Source organism: Chelonoidis abingdonii, chromosome 1 (genome assembly GCF_003597395.2).
Source record: "Chelonoidis abingdonii isolate Lonesome George chromosome 1, CheloAbing_2.0, whole genome shotgun sequence".
Lineage (NCBI taxonomy): Eukaryota > Metazoa > Chordata > Testudines > Testudinidae > Chelonoidis > Chelonoidis abingdonii.
In genome coordinates this window covers 333,970,638-333,990,447 of record NC_133769.1, presented here as the reverse complement: position 1 = coordinate 333,990,447, position 19,810 = coordinate 333,970,638, and the positions used below count along the sequence as shown (strand labels likewise).

At 39.3% G+C, this 19,810-nt stretch overlaps 1 protein-coding gene across 11 annotated transcripts in view; it reads left to right on the top strand.

The window, feature by feature from the left end:
• The window catches only part of ZMYM2 (zinc finger MYM-type containing 2), a 218,398-nt gene that overhangs the window by 154,149 nt on the left and 44,439 nt on the right, over positions 1-19,810 (top strand). For all 11 annotated transcript variants that reach the window (XM_075061682.1, XM_075061673.1, XM_075061674.1 and 8 more), the window contains 3 exons: positions 10,266-10,438; positions 16,672-16,837; positions 18,194-18,228. In XM_075061682.1, the coding sequence (XP_074917783.1) occupies positions 10,266-10,438; positions 16,672-16,837; positions 18,194-18,228 (374 nt within the window). The remainder of the gene's footprint in view (positions 1-10,265; positions 10,439-16,671; positions 16,838-18,193; positions 18,229-19,810) is intronic.

Here is a 19,810-nt window from a genome sequence, read left to right as displayed (position 1 = left end):
CTCAGTTTATCCGGTTATCCATCTGTAGCACAAAACATGAGTTGGTGCTGAACACGGTCTCTCACTTTCTGGATATAGGAGCAGTAGAACCGGTTCCCTCAGAAAAAAGGTTATTAGTTCTATACTTCATATTTAGAAGCATACAGGGGAGGTGAGAGCTGTTCTGGGTCCAAAATGACTCAGAATGAAGAAAATGAGATTTTGGATGGAAATTCTAGCCTAGACGATAACATCTCTATTCCAAGGGGATTTCCTTGCCTCAGTGGATGTAGCAGATGCTTATCTCCACATGCTCTTATGACTGTTACATATTGAGACCTGGATACAACATGGCTTACTACTGGTACAACTTACTGTCATTTGGCCTTTCGTTGGCTTCCAAAGTCTTTACCAAGATGCTAGCAGTGATCATAGTCAAACTCAGGTCTCATAGTACTCCTTTATATCAGTTGCTGGACACGTACTGATCCAGCCCTTGACCAAACAAGCGGCTCACAGCACATATGTTTGTGATGAACGGGAAAAGATCGCTGATCCTTTCCACAAAGAAAGCTTTTATGGGAGTGCATGTGGATCCATCAGTAGCCAAAGCCTATGCCTCACTGGACACATTTGAGAAATTACAGAAATTGACATCCAGACTCTCAAGGAATCGAAGACCATCCATATCGCAATGTCTCCAGCTCACAGACCTCCTGGTTTCATTTATTGCTGTTACACCTTGGGCAAAATTCCACATTAAATGGCTTGCAACTTCTGCTGAAGGTGGGGACAACTCACCGTAAGGCATTCAAGATCAGGTGCCAGTCCCTTCCCTCAGATGGCAGACAAATCCAGGGAATGTCCACAGGGGCTTTCCAGTTTGCTCTGCAGAGTTCCCAGTACTCACAATAGAGGTCAGCCTACTGGGACAGGAACACAGAACAGCGCAAAGCATATGGAGCTCCTTAGACAGAAACAAGAGCATCAACTTCTTGGAGCTCACAGCAGTGAAGCTAGCCTTCCAAAAATTCCTGAACCATCTCCAGGGTACTCAAATCTTCGTCCAGTCACACAACACCCCAATGGTGCTGGTGTACCTCAGCAGCCAAGGGGGAATTTGAAGCACAGTCCTGTACTTGAAAGTGATGGCAATTAGTGGAATGGGCAGAGGGGAATATGGCTTTTCATAAGAGCAATACAGACAATGGGAGAACTCAACCGTAAGGCAGACTGCGTCAGGAGACACTCAGTCAATAACTCAGAATAGTGTCTGAATTAGGAAGTCTTCAACCTGATTTCACAGAAATTCACCCTCCCTGGCAGATGGTGTGTTTTGCCACTTACATGACCAGAAAGCTGCCATGTTATTTTACCAGGGAAGCAGGTTCAGGTCGCTGGGGACAGATGTATTTCCACTCAGGTGGCTGAAGGGCTTGCTTTATGCATTCCCATCACTTCACCGTGTAAGAAGGTGATTCAAAAGATAAGTCATAAGGAAGCAAAGGTAATAGTTTTTCTGTATTTTAATAGTTAGTATAGTTAATTCAGTTATTTTCCCCCCCACCCCACCCCCACCCAAAGTTGTGGTGTGTGAGCGTGTGTGGAGAGTTCTCACTCTGAAGAGAGACTATGCTAAGACTTCGAAGGTTCAGGAACTGTCTTCTGCCCTGGTTGCTTTTCTGTCAGTGACAAACACTAGTTCTGCCTTTACTGCCTTGGGGAGGATTATATAGCTACCACCGGCAGTATCTGCTGCTCCTTCCCTCCTTGAACTTGAGGGACAAGAGCGCCATCTGCAGAAGCATTTCATGGAGCAGGCTATGAAATCCCATTTGGATTCAGGCTCGGGAGACCTCCCTGTTAGAACTACCTAAAACAGTGAGCAGTGTCCCTCTGAGCACAAGCTCCAGAATTGGGGCAAAAACTCTTAAGCCTAAGAAACCATCTCATGAGAGTAGGGGATGTGAACGTAGACATGAGAACAGATCTCTGTCCAAATCTTTCTAAGAGAGAGGCTCTCTTCCTGTCTTGGTCAAAGTTTGGTGAGCCATCGCATGTGGGTTGCAAATAATTAAGCCTACATAAACCTTCTGTCCAAGAAGGAAAGGCAGTGGGGGAGGTTTAGGTTGGATATTAGGAAAAAACTTTTTCACTAGGAGGGTGGTGAAGAACTGGAAATGGGTTACCTAGGGAGGTGGTGGAATCTTCCTTAGAGGTTTTTAAGGTCAGGCTTGACAAAGGCCTGGATGGGATGATTTAGTTGGGGATTGGTCCTGCTTTGAGCAAGTGGTTGGACTAGATGACCTCCTGAGGTCCCTTCCAACCCTGATATTCTATGAAAACAGAAGAATCCGATGGTACTGGTGCTGGCTTCGCCCTAGGAACTCCAGGAGTGGTACCCAACAGTTCCATCTGTGACTTCAGTGCTCAGTTCCAAAGCAGTCTATGCGGAAACCTCTGAACACCAGACCATCAGATTACTCGGATCCACCAAGTCATCTGAAAGAGCAGCCCACACTACAGGGAAGTCCAAAATCACCACCTTGCTGGAGAGTATCATTGTTTTGTCCTACCCACAGTTTCACCTGCTATCAGGTCTGGTTCTTTTTAGAAATATCCGTACGCTTGTGGAAACTACCTTGAGGGGAAGAATATCATCCCCTACCACAACCGTAATTAACATCCTTCTGCTAGTTGTTCGGTCAGTGGCACTTGTAGAACCAGGAGCCTGTCATCTCACCAAATCAATCTGATGCTCCTGCTGAGACTTTCCTCCCCAAAGGAAACAAGCCTGGTCGGAAACTCAGGAGGGTAGTGGACCCTATACATTTCCTTCCAAATGTGGTTATGCAGGGGATTGTTGATAGGTAATGTCTTGAAGTGGTCCTCCTTCAATCAATCCCTACTGGTTTTACTGGGATCTGTAGGATCTATACCAATGGTTTTCAGCTGGTGGCCCAATCAGCACATAGCTGCGGCCATGTGACATCCTCAGGGCCATGCAGGTAGTGTGTATAGATATATATTGTGTGGCTGCAGCCCACATAACACAGAAAGCACCGCTTATTTGGTCCACAATGGTAAATAGGTTGAGAATCACTGATCTATACAGTAGAAGCCTGGGGTCCATGAGGGAATCGCATTGATCCTTCTCTGCTAGCCAATACCAGCCAGTTCTACCAGAATTTGCAGAAAAGGAAGAGATCGAGCCGGTTCTGACTGGCATGGCATATTGTTGTCCTCTCCAGATGAGGCAATTGCTCCTTCATAATCCTGTTCACGTGTCGACCACAGACTGTACCTGCTGTTGCAGAGGGTGACGTCACATACCTCTCGAAGATGTCAAAGACACATAATAGGCCTGTTGGACATCCTCCAGCCCTCTGGCCCTTTGACGGTGGCCCTTCTAGTTAATCAAGCCAAACTGGAACCTACCAGATTGGTGTGGCACACCTATGGCTCTTGTGTCCCTACATGAAAAAGAGCTGGTATAAGGTATTTCATACTAGCTAAAGGGGCTGAGTTCTTACTCACCCATCTGGCACCCAACTCCTTAGTAGTGTGAGTGGCTACATAAAGATCCAGGGCACAATACTTCAAGACTACACTAACTGATAAGTTGCTAAACACCCCAGCCTTTTGGATAGGAAAGTATTCTCATTGGCTAGTCTCCAATTGAGAGTTGCTAACTACCAGGCATTGTTAGCAAAATATGATTTCTTTTAATTACACCAAATTTACAGAGTTTAAAGACAAACTTTGGCAGGAAGACTGGGCCCAGTCCAAGCCTGCAAGTGGCCAGACATCACTTCAGGTGGCAGTTGACACATCTGCTATTGCCTCTAGAGCCATTGTAATAGCTACAGTCATGAGGCGTATGTCATGGTCACAATCTTTGGGATTCCCCTGAGAGGTCCAGAGTACCATCTAGGACCTTCCATTTGAGTCTAACATTTTTAATGCAAAGACTGACTGCATACTCTAAAAGACTCCAAAATAACCTTACGTTCCTTAGGGATTTATACCTCTGCCCTGAAGAGGAAACATCATAAGCAACCCCATAGACCCAGACTACCTCCTTAAGCATTCTGTCATCAGTGGTTATATGCATCTGACGAAGTGGGTATTCACCCATGAAAGCTCATGCTCGAAAACATCTGTTAGTCTACAAGGTGCCACAGGATTCTCTGCTGCTTTTAGTGATTATATGAACTCATACGTAAGAGGCAAAGGATTCAAAGCCCCACATATACGGCTTCCTGTGCTTCTGCAACCACTGCACAACCTCAACCACCACCCAAGGGATCACAATCACTCAAGATTTCTCAGATCAGACTGGCTTGCTAAACCTGTGGTCAGACTAGTCTTTCCTAAGTCACTTTTGCTCAAAGCCCTAACTACCCAACCCTCTGAATGGTTAAGTTGCACCATTTTTAAATCAAAACATGCTGCTTGATCAGTTTCCTGTTTTCAGACAAGTCTTGGTATTAGCTGCTCTATCCATGCAGGAACCACATGACATGTTCTATAACGAAAAGGTGGTTCAAACGAGCCCAGAATTTTTCATATCAAGTGATTTGTCATTCCATGTTTCCTGGGAAGTAATCTTCCCACTATCGTGTCCAAACCCACAGCATCCTGCTGAAAAGCTGCGGCATACTCTGGATGTACGTGAGCTGCCTCAAGCACACTAATGGACAAGATGATCAGGTTCCTTGTTTATGTCTTGTCCCCTGAAGTGCCAAGGACTTCCAGCATCCAGATGGATTGGTATGTTTTGTGGAGGCATATAAATTGTTGGGTGAACCGATCCCTGAAGGAATCGGAGCCCACGTTACAAGATCACTAGCTACATTGTGGGCAGAAAAAGTGTAGGAACATCTCGGAATAAAGAATGTAGGCCATACTTGCATAATGGGAGACTCTATTCTGGGAAGCAGTGACTCTGAAAGACTTGGGGAACTTGGTGGATAATCAGCTGAATGTGATCTCCCAGTGCAATGCTGTGGCCAAAAAGGCTGTGTGAGATCATTGGATGTGCGAACAGGGGAGTAGGAGTAGAGAGGTTGTTTTCCCTCTGTATTTGGCACTGGTGTGACTGATCGTGGAATACTGTCCAATTCCTGTGTCCCTAGTTCATGAAGGATGCTGATAAATCGGAGAGAGTTCAGAGAAGAGTCATAAGAACGATTTAAAGGATTAGAAAGCCTCATAGTGATAGACTGAAGGCATTTACTTTCAAGAGGAGATTTGTCTGCTTCAATCTGTTTCTTTATCCAGTCTTACCTAAAGTTCACTGCTTGCTGCTTCCCACGTGTCTCATAATTGTGGGAGATGTTGAGCTGCAGAATGGAAAATTTCTTACCTGATAAATTCCTTTCTTCTAGCAGCATCTCCCACATTTCTGCCCTCCTCGGTGTGACTTCAGTAGTCAAGGGACAATATTTATGTGTATGGTTTGTGGGCCAATTAACCTACTGCACATAGGGCCTAGTTGGAACTGATATTGTTGCCAATCATACTGTGATGGTTTCTACACAGCTGTGGAAATTACTCTCATGGTAGAAAGCTGGAGAAAGAGGTGTGTGGCCAACATAGTCTATGCTGCAATGCTGAACTGCCTCTGGAATTGCAGGGGGGAGGGGAACGGCCCCACATGTCAGATTTATAGGAGAGATTGCTAGCAGAAAAGAAATAATCAGGTAAGAAACTTTCCACGACTAAACAGTTGATTAGTAAATTATGAATATACACACTGACATCTTCAGTGATAATGGATTGGATTTATTTCTGTTGAAGAGTATATTTTCTAAACCAAACTACTTAAAAGTGATGTATCCCATTTTTAAGGAAGAATTATGTATTTAGTAACTCCAGTATTTGTAATTATTTTTTAATTGTCTCTAAATCATATCACATTTCCATAATCTCTTCCATAGGTTCTGCTCTCTAATTCTTTTAACACAAACATAGCTTTAACAAGTCTGCATAGAAGGCAATTACTATCTCCAATATTTTTAGTGATACCCCTTGTATATAGTATTTTTGGCGACAGCATCACTTCAAGATCATGTCTAATTTATTTGCAAGCAGCATTCTAAATTCTTCATTGCGTAGCTGTGTTCTAACCAAGCTGTCTGTTTTATATTTTTGCCGGGTATTAGAATTCAGTGATTATTTAATTTTTTTCCAAGGTGCTGAGCACCTGCAGTTCCTGTTGACTTCATTGAGATTTATTTGTGCTCAGCACTTCTAAAACTTATGCCAACAGCATATTACATGTGCTCATAGAAACTAAATCTTTCTGTTGCTGTTTGCCTGTGTCCTTAAACTCCCAAGATTTTCTATAATCTATCTCAGATGAACTTGATTGCCTTTTAGTGAGAATAAATTTAAAAAGTGATTATGTATCTGTACTGTATTTGGCATTCAGTATATATACAGCATATTTGGATTTTAGTTAGACTATAGATCAGAGATCGGCATTTGATACTTGTTAGACTGTAGATCAGAGATCGGCAATCTTTGGCGCATGACTCGCCAGGATAAGCACCCTGCAGTATCCGCAGGTTCGGCTGATCGTGGCTCCCACTGGCCATGGTTCACCACTCCAGGCCAATGGGGGCGGTGGGAAGCAGTGGCCAGCACATCCCTCGGCCCTCACCGCTTCTCGCCACCCCCACTGGCCTGGAGTGGCAAACCATGGCCAGCGGGAGCCATGATCCCACTGATATAGATATTCAGGCCTGCCTGTAAAGGCCTATACTTTAAGAACTTGCGTGTATTTTTATCACTTAGCTAGTTATAGAGGTATAAAAGAGAGACTCAAAATCATACGTCCGCCTGTGTATGGGCCTTCTCTCACTAGGGTAGTCTGAGGCCTTGTTCTTAGGTTAAGGCCTTTGGCTAAGCAGCAGAGGCAGCCATAAGCTGGAAAGCATATGGTCACATCCTCGCATTCCAAACCTGTCACATTGAAATAAGGTGGTATTGGGCTGTTAGGAAGACGATCCTGTCCTGATGGTGCCCGACACCACCAGATAAAGGAACAGATCTTAAAATGGTTGAAGAAAACTTTGTTAGATAGCATCCTGTTGGGCAGAAATCACTTACCAGTGGTTGTGAAACCCTCATTTCTGTATTATTTTATCTTTATGGCCCCTACTTTTTCTATTGTTAATCTATCTGGTTCTCTAATTGTTTCTGTCTGCCGTTTAATTTTGCTAGATGTAAGTTAATTAGGGTTTTGGCATATAATTGGTTAGAGAATTATGTTACTATATGTTAGGACTGGTTAGTTAAATTTCAGTAAAATGATTTGGTTTTAAGGTATAGCTGAGAATATTACTATATAAACTGGGGTCAAACAGGAAGTGGAGGGAATGGAAATTGGTATCATGTTTGCTAAAGGTGAGGGAAACAGGGACACAGGCAAGGCTCTGTGGCATCAGAGCTGGGAAGGGGCACATGGGGTAAATGCTCTGCGGTGTAAGAGTGGGGAATGGTGCATTGAGGAACAGACTCTGTTGGCCTATTGTGGTAAGCCTGACTGGTGTGAAGGGTTTCAGAATATGTTTGCTTGGAAACTAACATCGCATTATCTGTATTTCAGACTTCTGGTATTTTGCCGTTTGCTGTCTGCGTGACAAGAACCAGGGAAGTGGGAGGGTGAAGGGAAAGCCCTCTAACAATACTGTTTAATGAAATCATAATATCTCAAAAATAAATCAGTTTATCTTGGGTAGAAACATTGTGGATTTGAGTGTCTTATCACAGTCTGAATATAGTCTGAAAGACCCACAGCACAGATGCAGCTGACCCGGTTCAGCTTGAATTCCAGGGCTATAAAATTGCATTGTAGACGTCTGGGCTTGGGCTGCAGCCCAGGCTCCAGCACAGTCCTCTGTTGAGGGTTTTCAGATTACAGGCTCCAGCCTGAGCCCAAATATCTACGCTGCAGTTTAATAGCCCCTCAGCCTGAGCCTGAGCCTGAGTCAGCTGACTTGGGCCAACCATGAGTCTTTTATTGCAGTGTAGAAATATCTTTAATGACTTATTAGATTAAAAGATAATGATAAATGGTAATGGATCAAAATTGGTGGACGTGCCATAAAATGTGGTTGTACTCTGTAAACTGACTATAAAAATGGAATTTTGGGGCCCCTATTTACCTTCAGAATCAGGGCTCTAAGAGAGAACCATGTGATCCAATGTCACCACGTCACACCGCAATGCACAACCTTAACTCAGTCATCCAATGTAATATTGTTTAATAATTGTTATAATAGCATTTCCACATTATGAACCAGAGAGAAAACATGTTTTATTACATATTCAAAATTTCTTGACTTACTGTAAGCACAAAGTTCTGCTGTTTACTACAAGGCACTATGAGGAAGTATGGCCTAAAGGTCTCAGGATAGTTGTGTTCTAATTCCAGTGCTGCCACTGGCCTGTTTTGTGATTGTGGGCAAATCACTTTGCCTTTGTGCCACATTTTCCCCCTTAAGTAAAATGGTTAATGATACTGACCTTGTAAAGCTCTTGAGATCAACTGATGAAAAACGTAGGTAAAAAATGTATTCCGCAGCCATTGACTCCATCTCTTGGTTAATTTTTGCCACAGAACAGTGCCCTTGTGGTATTGAAAAGTAACCTGAAAAATTTGAACTGACTGTAGAACAATGCAGTGTTGTTTTCCTGAGTCTACAAATCGCCTAAACAGTGTGATAGATGTGAATTTTCAATCATCTCAATGGATTGTTAACTTTGGAGTGTGAAGATGACCATTTCATTGTTAACGTTAACTATTTTAGTGTTGATCATTCTGGCAGTTGCATGCAGCTGATGCATTTATACAGCAATCCCAAACTGCCACCTTTGCTTCCCCAGGTGCCAAAAGCCCAAATGTCCCCATCTCAGCTGCCAAAACCTCCAGCTTCCCATGACAACTTTTATGATGCGTTTATTCCTTGTCAGGACAGAAATCTGTGGCATATTGAAAACTGAAAATGTGGGGACAGCATAAAAGGTAGAATTTAATGTAAAAATAAACAACATAATGGCTGTTGTCTTACTCTTTTTCATATTTAAAGCATTAAAAGCCTCCTTTTAATTGAAATGAAGACAGATTTTTCTAGTCTGTTGCACCAGATGACTGAAGAATCCAGGTCCAGCATGCTGTTAGAGTACTTTGAGCTGTGGCTACATTATTTAAAAACAAACAAACAAACAAACAAAAAAAACTAAAGTACTATAACATAATAAACAAAACCATATAAAATTTTGTTAATTCATATATTCATACAGTTTCATGTTTATGCAGATAATTATATGACAGAATAACCAGTTGCCAGATTTGAGTTCAGATTATGTATTGCAGTGTGATTTTCAGTTCTTGGTTCTATATGTGGAGTGACAGTACTGTTTAGACTGAAAATGAATGGGTTACATAGATTATTGGAGTGTTAATGTGGATGAGTGTAGTCATGATAGCTAGCTGATGCCTGAAGATCACTATATTGTATAAGGTGTGAATATTGTTTTAGTCTATGCTTTGGTTTTTATTGTTTGCATTCTAAGGAAATGTACCTGAGCAATAGTAACTCTAATGGTATGTCTACACTTTGGTGATAAACCTGCAGCACTGAGTCTCAGAGCCTGGTTCAGCTGACTCTGGCTTGCGGGACTTGAGCTGCAGAACTATAAAATTGCAATGTAGATATTCAGACTTGGGTTGGAACGTGGACTCTGAGATCATGTCCCCTCACTGGCTATCAGAGCCTGGCCTCCAACCTGAGCCTTCAACATCTGCACTGCAATTTTATAGCCCCACAGTCCAAGCCCCGTGAGCCTGAGATGTATGACTTGGGCCTGCCATGGCCCTGCTTGGGAGTCTTTTATCATGGTCTAGACATACCCCTAGCCAAGGATTTTTGTGGGGGCTTATGTAGAAGGCAAAAACTAAATAGAACTCCATGGCTACTTGTGATAGTCTGAGTTTTTAAATGGTGATAAGCAGCCACAGCGTTACATATTGTGAGATAAGAATACAAAGAATTATATATAACCTTAAAGTTGTGCATGGGTTATATTCAGGTAAGTTTGATAGTTTAGATAATAGTGTACATTGTAACCTGAATTTGTCTGAAGCACCAACTTTTTTGCTATTACTGTTGTATCAGTTTTAATATATCTTGTAACTTCAAATGATTCTGAAAAAAAATTCTATAAAAATGACTCTGTTCCTAAGCATTGTTTTAACTTTTAAAACTTTTTTCCAGGATGCAAGCTGCTATATAAACAAGATTTTGCAAGACGGTTAGGATTGAGATGTGTTACTTGTAATTACTGCTCACAGCTCTGTAAAAAAGGAGCTTCTAAGGAACTTGATGGTGTAATAAGAGATTTCTGCAGTGAAGAGTGCTGTAAAAAATTTCAAGACTGGTACTTCAAGGCAAGTAACTTAAAATTTTTGGCCAAGAGCTCCAAAGTGTAAAAAGATAAAATGCACTTGAGGATATGTTCAAGGACTGTCTAGGAAATATGGCTTACTTCAGTACAGCATTTGCAACACAATAATCAAATGTTCTTTCCATCATTTCAGTTTTCTCATAACTTAGAGCAGCATTTCTATCTGTCTGTAACCCAAAGTTTCCCTTGCCAAGTGGTTTACTAAAAAAACTAATAAAGAACTGCAATATGTTTGTTACTTTACAGTTGCAAAAAAAGCTGCTTCATCCACAATCGATAGAAATACCTTCGCCAATCGAAAATTATTTTAATTTATATTCAAAATGTTGGTAAAAAAACCAAACCCCATTAATAGTAGCTGACTAGTACCTCAAATAGACTGATGATAGATTAGGTTAACGGAGTTCTTTCTCTTTGTTCCTGTTTTTGCCTGTCCTCTCTTCCCCTGTTTGTGAACTTCAGAGGCTTTAATTGTTCAGTATTTCCCAGTGCAAAGGATGCCAAAGTGGAAAAATGAGACCAAATGGATTTTTTATAGAAGTGTAAAGCAAATGTGATGACTTCTTTTTTTAATTCCCTGGACGTTTAACTACTTTGTCATGCACAACCAGCCAAGATTATGCCTTAAGAGCTTTTGGGAAAGACGTTCAAGTGAAATTGGACTGGGTTTAACCTGCCATTGGTATCATGGATAAAATATTTGACCTCTGGTGTGAACAGCCTGGAAAACTACTTTTTTTGATATACCAAAACAAGAGCTACATTTGCGGATGCAATGCAAAAAACAAAGGATTACAAAATTCATCACCTTTCCAAAACTACCTACACAGCCTGGAAGTAAGGCAATAAAAAGCATGAAATATTAGAGGTCTGGGTACAGTCCAGTTATCCAAGATAAGCCTTCCAAATAGAACCAAATCTGAAGAGATATTTGATATTTTTGACTGGCATTCCAGAGGGTTTACAGCCAAACGTTGTACAGCCTTTATTTAGAATAAATACCACTGCAGGCTACAGTGTTGATGTTTTTCCTATGCTGTCTCATGTAAAAGATTGAGGCTAAAAACTGGCTGCAGGTTTAAAAAAAGTTACTACAGACATTATTTAATACATTATATTAATTGGATGAAGAAGTTTTTAAATGGATTGTAAGGAATTGAAATTTATCCCATATATAAGAAGTGCCTATTCATATGAAAATCTATTACAGCCTTGCTATACTTGAACCAGTCTCTTGGTTGAGCATTCACCTGAGTGGCTTAAAATATCCAAACTTCCATGGAGAAGGGATTCTGATTTGGGTTTGGGAATTACTTAAACTATTATTTCAGAGTCAGAGGGGTAGCCGTGTTAGTCTGGATCTGTAAAAGCAGCAAAGAATCCTGTGGCACCGTATAGACTAACAGACATTTTGGAGCATGAGCTTTCGTGGGTGAACGCATCTGACGAAGTGGGTATTCACCCACGAAAGCTCATGGTCCAAAACGTCTGTTAGTCTATAAGGTGCCATAGGATTCTTTGCTGCTATTACTTCAGATGCACTTCTGTCTGTGTGATAAGGATATGCCTTAAATGGACCAATAAGTCTGCTTAAAAGAATTTCAGTACTTACTGTGATACAAGGAACTGAAACTTTTCATTATAGTGGCTTTGCCTTGGTACCGTGGTGTGGCAAAGGCAATGTAATTTAAGTAGCCTTATTGGTAATTAGATGCTTTTGATAGTATTGTTGGTCTTAAATTTTGTCAGATTATTTTTGTATTTTGGGATCTTACACTTCTGAGTGAAAACTAGTGTTATATAACACTGTTGAATTGTTCATTGTTGCAGTTGCATTGTTTTTTGATGCTACTTAATGCCTTTTCCTAATTCAGTTATGTTTATAAAGTTTTGGGTTTTTATCAGTGGGGAAGACATGCATACAGTCACAGGTTTTTGGAAATTTGTGCATCTTGCTGACAGTCTTTCTCTGCCTACACTTGCCAAATGCCTTTTTTAATTAAAAATTTAATTTTAAAAAAAAAAGGCCATTGCGTATAGTATCTTCCTTGCTTTTTTTGCATTCTACAGTTACGTGGTATACATTTTAACTGTTAGCTAATATCCTTTCCTAACTGAAGGATAATTTTAAAATGTGGGAAGAAAGAATAGACAGATGTTGACCCCCTCCCCCGATTTGTACTTCATTTGCTGTTTTGTCTTGAAAAAAGTTAAAAGAACAGTTATTTATGCTTGAGTTGTTAGTCTCACTTGCGCAATGTCCAATGTTATACTGGAGTTTCAAGAAATTTAAATATATGTAGTTAGTAAAATAAGTAGTTGATGATGACCTAATAATGTTTAATACCAGCATTATGTTCATTAAACAAGAGTTTATTTCCATTTTCTTCGTTGTCTACTTTTTTAAACTGGAAAAGTTTCTCGTGTATTATAATTAGCAGGTATGGAGCCTCTTAATTTTTACATGAAACTAATGCTCACCAGAGGCCTCAGAATAGCAACCCTGGAGGATAAAATCCTCTTTGCAGATAGCAAGTATGGCAAAGGCAGCTGTATATCAAGGTCCCTACCCTGTCCAACTCTATCACGAGTTAGCCCAGATCTGGAGGTTTGAAGGGTAGGAGTAATTCAGCCCTTGTCATTCCTTGCTGAGAGACCCACAAGCTTGTCAGTGCCAAGTGTAGTGATAGCTCTTGCAATATGGATCCTTATCTAGTCAGAAAAAAGTGATCTGAAAGTGAAGGATTCTGTATCCTGAGACCAACTCCCTAAATTATTGTATCTCTTTATGCTAATATTTCAGTGTAATTACATCTATTGATACAAAAGCAGTGGTTTGGATATCATTCAAAAGAATAGCTGTGTAGATGAGAAATATAAAAGGTAATCTTACTTAGTTGATTTGTGACACTTGGCCATAGTTCCAATAAAGTAATTTGATTTTACTGTAAAAGAGCACTGACTGAAAAAACTGAGGAAGATAACTTAAAGAGTATTCCTCAGTTCTGAGGGCTAGTCTACACTGGCAACGTGACTTGTGTAGTTACGACAGAGCACTAGGAGAGAGCTCTTCCAGCACTGTAAGAAAAAAAAAATCACCTCCAGAAAGGGTGTAGCTACAAGTGCTGGGAGTGTGGCTCCTAGCGCTGATGACTGTCTACACAGGCGCTTTACAGCACTGAAACTTGCTGTGCTCAGAGGGCTGTTTTTTCACATCCCTGACTGAGAAAGTTGCAGCACTGTAAAGTGCCAGTGTAGACAAGCCCTAAGTTAGGAATAAAAATGTTTTTTCTTTGACTATAGCTTGTGCCCATATTTAGAGGGTGGCTCAAATTTACCATGGGTTAACGATTGGACTAAGCACGTATAGTGATAACAGTGAAGGTATTGAGAGGAATTCTATACTATACATCACAACTTTTTTGTGTGTGTGGTCTTTCATACAAGCAGTATTATAAAATGCTTTAGAGTTGAATACAGTTTACAGTGTTAAATAAAAGTAGGTAGAAAAACAGGTTGAAAATTTAAGTTTAGCTAAGGGAGAAAAGATACATGTTGAACTGAGACTTGAAAGGAGGTTGAGAGTTGCAGGGGCAAAGATATAGGTAAACTATTCCAGAAGGCAAGATGTCAGAGAGAGGAAGTGAATGTAGCATGAACGGGGGGAGGAGGGCAAAGAGACTGAAGGACCTGAAGCAGTTTGGAACAAGTTCATTAAGCACATTTCTTTTTTAAACGAGAAACTGAAAACTATTCTCAAGCCCAGTGAGGACAAGTATAGTTTGAGACTGGGGATAATAATGTATTTACACTTTGTACACGTGAGAAAGCAAACAACAATGTTTTGTACATGCTGGAGCTAGAGAACTAGAACTTGGGGAGGGAGCTATGACAATCAAGGCAAGAAGGGAGTCAAGAATGGATAAAGATTTCAGCAGAGGTGGAGCCAAGGCTGAGGCACAGATGAACAATACTGGGAAAGTGTTAATAGGCAGATATGCAAATAGTTGTGGGAATTCCTGGTCAAAGATGCTAATGTTCTAGATAAAATAGATGGAAGGAAGGGAAAGGGGAGAGAGAGGAAACAGAATTGTTTAAAACAACTGTACAAATTTGTTTGGTTCAAGGAAAGAGAGAGGGTGTTTATAGGGAGGAGTTACTACAAGTGTAGAAGGCTATGTGGGATTGAGTAACTAGTGTGAACGAGATAGCTGAGGTGTGTAAAGATAAGAGAAGGTAGAAAATCGTGGAGATGGAAATTGAACCTTGATGAACACTATGGAGAAAGGCATCTTGGGACAAAGTTGGAGCTACTGCCAGAGACAGTGTAGCTCGATAGGTAGAAGCAGAAACAAATGTCTCTGCATAAAGTAATTTTGGGGCAGTCCTAGAGGGTAGAATGGTCCATATGTCGAAGATTTCACTGAGGGGGAGAAGAGCAAGGAGGGAGAAATAAATTATCAGCAGAAAGAACACTTCCACTGTATTTTGCAAGATCTTGTTCCTTGTATTTGCAATGAGGAATCAGATAGGGAGAAAGAAAGAAAGGTGTGCTGCTATCGTCAAGCTCCATCTATAAGTCCAAAGTAGATGGATATTTCTACTAAACTGGTCAGCTGCGAAGTTAGTGTAGTATTAGAGTAGTAGCATTAAGAGGCATATGAATTAACGCCTGTTGCAGAGAAATGGAGCAGTTTGCAATTCTCAGAACTAATGTTTCAATCTTTCTGTTGACTCTGAAAGAGAGTGCTTGCATTGAGTCACATCTAGAAGGGTTAGAAACACTTTTAATCAAGTATTTTCAAAAACAGATGCCTAAAATTCAATTCCTAAGTCCATAGATAAGCACCTTAATATTTCAAAATCTTGGCTCAAATTTTATATTCCACAGAAATTCTCACTGGGTCAGTAGAGAATGACACCAAGCCACTAATTCAAGCAGAAGAGACTAAATACTGTACCTGATACACATACACACTATACACACAAACACACACCACTTAGTCTCTTTTGTGCTTTAACTAATTGGCCTGATGTCATTCTCTCATTACCCTGTGAACACTAATGGTGCAAATTTCAATTCTTCAGCAATCAGATCCTCATATGTAACTTTGGTGCTACGTGTCTCTTGACCAATTATCATATCTGTTGCACCCTGTACTGCTTTAAATGGGTTTTCCAGTGTGTATCATTCAACAGATCTATCTGGTTTAAGTACCCTTAAACCTTGTATTTTCCCTTCTCTGTTTTTGGTATCATGTGGCATGCAGGTGTCAACAGATGGGAAGAGCTTTGTGATTATGAAGATTTGCTTGCTTGCTGAGGGACTGCAACTGGCACCATCAACATTCATATTATAACTTAATGTAACTGATTCACTTCAATGGAAGCTTTACTTATTAGAAATGAAACCTATCTTTGGGTGGCATAGATGCTCAAGTAAAGTTGTCATGCCATCTGATGTAGACATAATATAATGCAAAGCTAAGTGTGGAGACCTACAGGATTCCATTTAGGAGCTTCAGTTATGTGCTAATCATTGCGTTTCTGACCAAAAACATTGAAATGGCAACTTGAGCTTCCTGTTAGATTTGCAAAATATATATTTCTATTGCTCTAAAACTGGTGAAACTTAATCATATTAATATTTATTATTTATAACAATTTTACTACTACTGCTATAGCACAAAGTAGATAAAGACACAAGGTCCCTTCACCAAGGAGCTCACAATATAATTCAAATACAAAACATTGGACAACAATATTGTTGCTTAATTACTATTTCATTGTGGGTTGGAAAGAATCCTTATGGAGGTCTCAGTCTCTGTCCTTCTCTCTTGTTTTGCAGAATGTTTCAGTGGACCTTGTTAAAAATGGTTCCATGACACACACGTCTTGATGAATATGCAGAGATGAGCTAGTTTTACAGACTTAAAAACATGTAAACAAATGACGCCTGTTGATCCTTTTTTCAGTTTTATATAGTTGAAAATCAAATAACTAATTTGTCTATACGTGCAGATCAGAAGGTAACACAAATGTTGTGGAAGTGGCAAAGTAGCTGTCTCAATTGAAAATGAAACAACTGTTTAAAAGTACTCTAGAATCAATGATAAATAGCCTCATCATTAAGTATCCTTTTAAAATGTAAAGTGTTTAGTTCTTTTTCTGAGGTTTCTTTCTTTAAAAAATGTCAAAATCTCCCTTTCTGTTAAGGCTGTCAGGTGTGACTGTTGTAAGTCTCAAGGAATTCTCAAAGAGAAAGTGCAGTGGCGTGGAGAAATGAAACATTTCTGCGATCAGCACTGCTTACTGCGTTTCTACTGTCAACAAAATGAACCTAATATGGCAACACAAAAAGGACCTGAAAATTTGCATTATGGTATGTGATGTTTCAGAGATCATAAACAGCAAAACTATACATTCATTATTCTGAAAGACTTTTTATTTATAAATTTCAATTGTGGCTCAATATTTTTCACTCAGATGACATCTACAAGCAATATGAACTTGTATTTCCAAAGCGAGAGACTTCTGTTAAATGAGAAATCAGAAATTGATGAGATTATATATTTTTCTTGCGATAAATCCTAGAGGCACCAGCCCCATTGTGCTAGACACTGTCCAGACGTTTGTTTTACTGTCAGAAATTTGCTGCTTGTGCCATTTGTACTGGATTTTTAATGTTAGCTTTTTGTTTTATTGCCTGTTTTGAGAGTGAAAAATTCTGTAACTTGTCGATTAATATTCTGATTCTGTGGACAGGTATTCAGTACTTTTCATGGGTAGAATTAAACACACAATTTCTGTTTAATGTTAAAGAAAGAAGAGACTGATTCCCAGCAGATCATGCTAAATAATTGCCCTTTACTGTATGTTTGTTCATATAGAAAACTTACTTGTACTACAAGAATCACAGTTTGAAAGTCAGTTCTGAGGCCAGCCACTGGTTAAAAAAACCAAGTAATCTCAAGAGGAGAAGGAATAGTAGAACACTCATATTAGCTTCTCTTCAGAGCCAATGTAATTTTGCATTTAATGTGGATAGGGGGCAGGGAACACTCTCTTCCTCCCTCACTCCCAGTTTCTTTGCTTGTACTTTGGGGTCTTTTCCTTTCCAAGTGTCCTTAGATCATGGGGAGAAGGGGGATACTAGGGGTTAGAGGTGAAAACATTAAAATCATGTTTTTCTCACATGGGAACTCAACTTGCAACATCTTTTTGAACTGCACAATGCTCTCTTGCTTTAATACACGGAGACAGCTAGATCCTTAGAAAGAGCAGGAAGCTCATGTGCATGTGGAGATCATAGTGATACTTAGGGGCTTGTCTGCACACAAAAATGACACCAGTTTAGTTAAATCAGTTTTTAAATCAGTTCATTCAGATTGGTGCAGCATCTTTGTGTGTACACTTTTAAACCTAAGTGGTCACTATTAATTAAGCTCAGTTTAAGATAAATTGATATAAGGTCGTCTTAAACCAGATTGAGAGTGAACATGGGTATTGCACTGATTTAACTCAGTGGATTTAGAAACCTGTGTAGTTAAAAGGATGTAATTTCTGTGTGTAGACTGGGCCTAGGACTGAACACAACTGTCATAGACAGTTGGCTGTGCTTGTCTGGTAATACTGTGATAAAGTAACTTAATTTTTGTTGTTGAAAATTTATTTTATGTACTTTTTATATAAACTGATAAAATAAACACTGTTAATTTTGAATCTCTTTACATTTTAGATCAGGGTTGTCAAATATCTCGAACAAAAATGACAGTAAGTATATAAAATATAATTAGATATATTAAAATGACATCTTGAGCTCTCTTAAAGAAACACGAAGAAAATAAGTAACATTTTTATCTGCTTAAAATAGAAAACATTAATCCAACTTTGGGGTTTTTGTTGGTTTTTGTCATCATGATCGGTGAAACTAAATTGGCTAGCTTAAGTTACATAAAAAAATTGTATTCAGGTGTCTTTTTAAACCACTTCCACTAAAACAAACTACTGGGTATTTTCTTGCTGAATTACGTGAGCGTATCCCTTTAAAGATAATTCACAAGAAAATATAGTTTTTGTATGTGTTGTGTTCCTAATGTATAGGTGTATATAATAAATGTACAAGGAAAAAAACCCACTGATTAATTAGCATTTTAAGGTTATGACCCATTTTGGAAAGGCAGAAAGTCCCAAGTTAAGGCCTCTGATTATGCAAATAGTTATCAGAAGTACAGTCACTGCTGTACAGAGTCCCATTGACTACATTTAGACTGTATGTGGGAATAACTGAGTAACTTTTTGCAGGTCTGGTGCCTGTGTAGCGGAGAGCAAGGCACAGCATGAATGGAGCATGGAGTAACCTAAGTTTGAATTTTACTAGGTTGTATCAGATTTTCACAAAAAGGGGGTTTAATAATGGTCTGTTCCTCCAGATTACCTTGTTTTAATTTCACACTAATTTATTTTTCACTTGTTGAGATCTTCGGGATGCTGATTTTCCTACTAGACTAGATTACCTCCTTCAGATTCCTTACTGTTAGACATGTATAATAAAGTATCTTAATTTATATTTAGTTTATGTATAAATGTGTATGCATTAAACTTTTTGGGATTTCTGTAGTAATTGGAGATGTCAGCCATAAGCATCTGGATTAAAATTTCTGAGCACATACATAGAAAACTGCTTCTAGACTGATTCAGTCCACAGGTTTAAAATAAAAAGCAGCTTAAAAGCCTTCATTACTTAACTTTTACTTTTTAGGAAGTACATTGCCAACTATTGTAGTATTTTTTTAATATTTTACTATTTTATAATATCCGTTTGTAAGTCTTAAGCCTTTCCTCTACTGATTTTAATGCACACTGCCATGTATAGGTGAAAATCTGTTTTGAAGAGAACTCTGTTCATCAGGGGTTTATTTTTAACAGCAGTTGAAACTTATGTAGTGTTCTGTCATGCAAAACCACCATGATTTATTGATCATCATTTTTAGTACATTTCTAGAAATAGAGTTGGATTACTGCTATAGAGCCCATATTGCATATTTTTAGGATAAAAAAAAACCGTGGAATGCTGAAATTAAAAATAAGAATTAGAATTGAAGACTTTTCATTATGGATTATTATACCTCTGAAGAAGGTCAAATTTTAAGCCTAGAGCCTTTCAATTGTGTTGTTTTTAATGAAGTAGTTTAAAGCTAGAGGTTTTAAAAGTTGTAAACCAACAAGTCCATTTCTTTATGCTTTCATAATGTAACAGCAGTGAAATCAATGTTGTAGTTTAAACTAAAATTTAAACGTTAATTCTGGAATAGGCAGTTATTCTGAAAGTATTAGCCCAAAGCAAATAAAATAC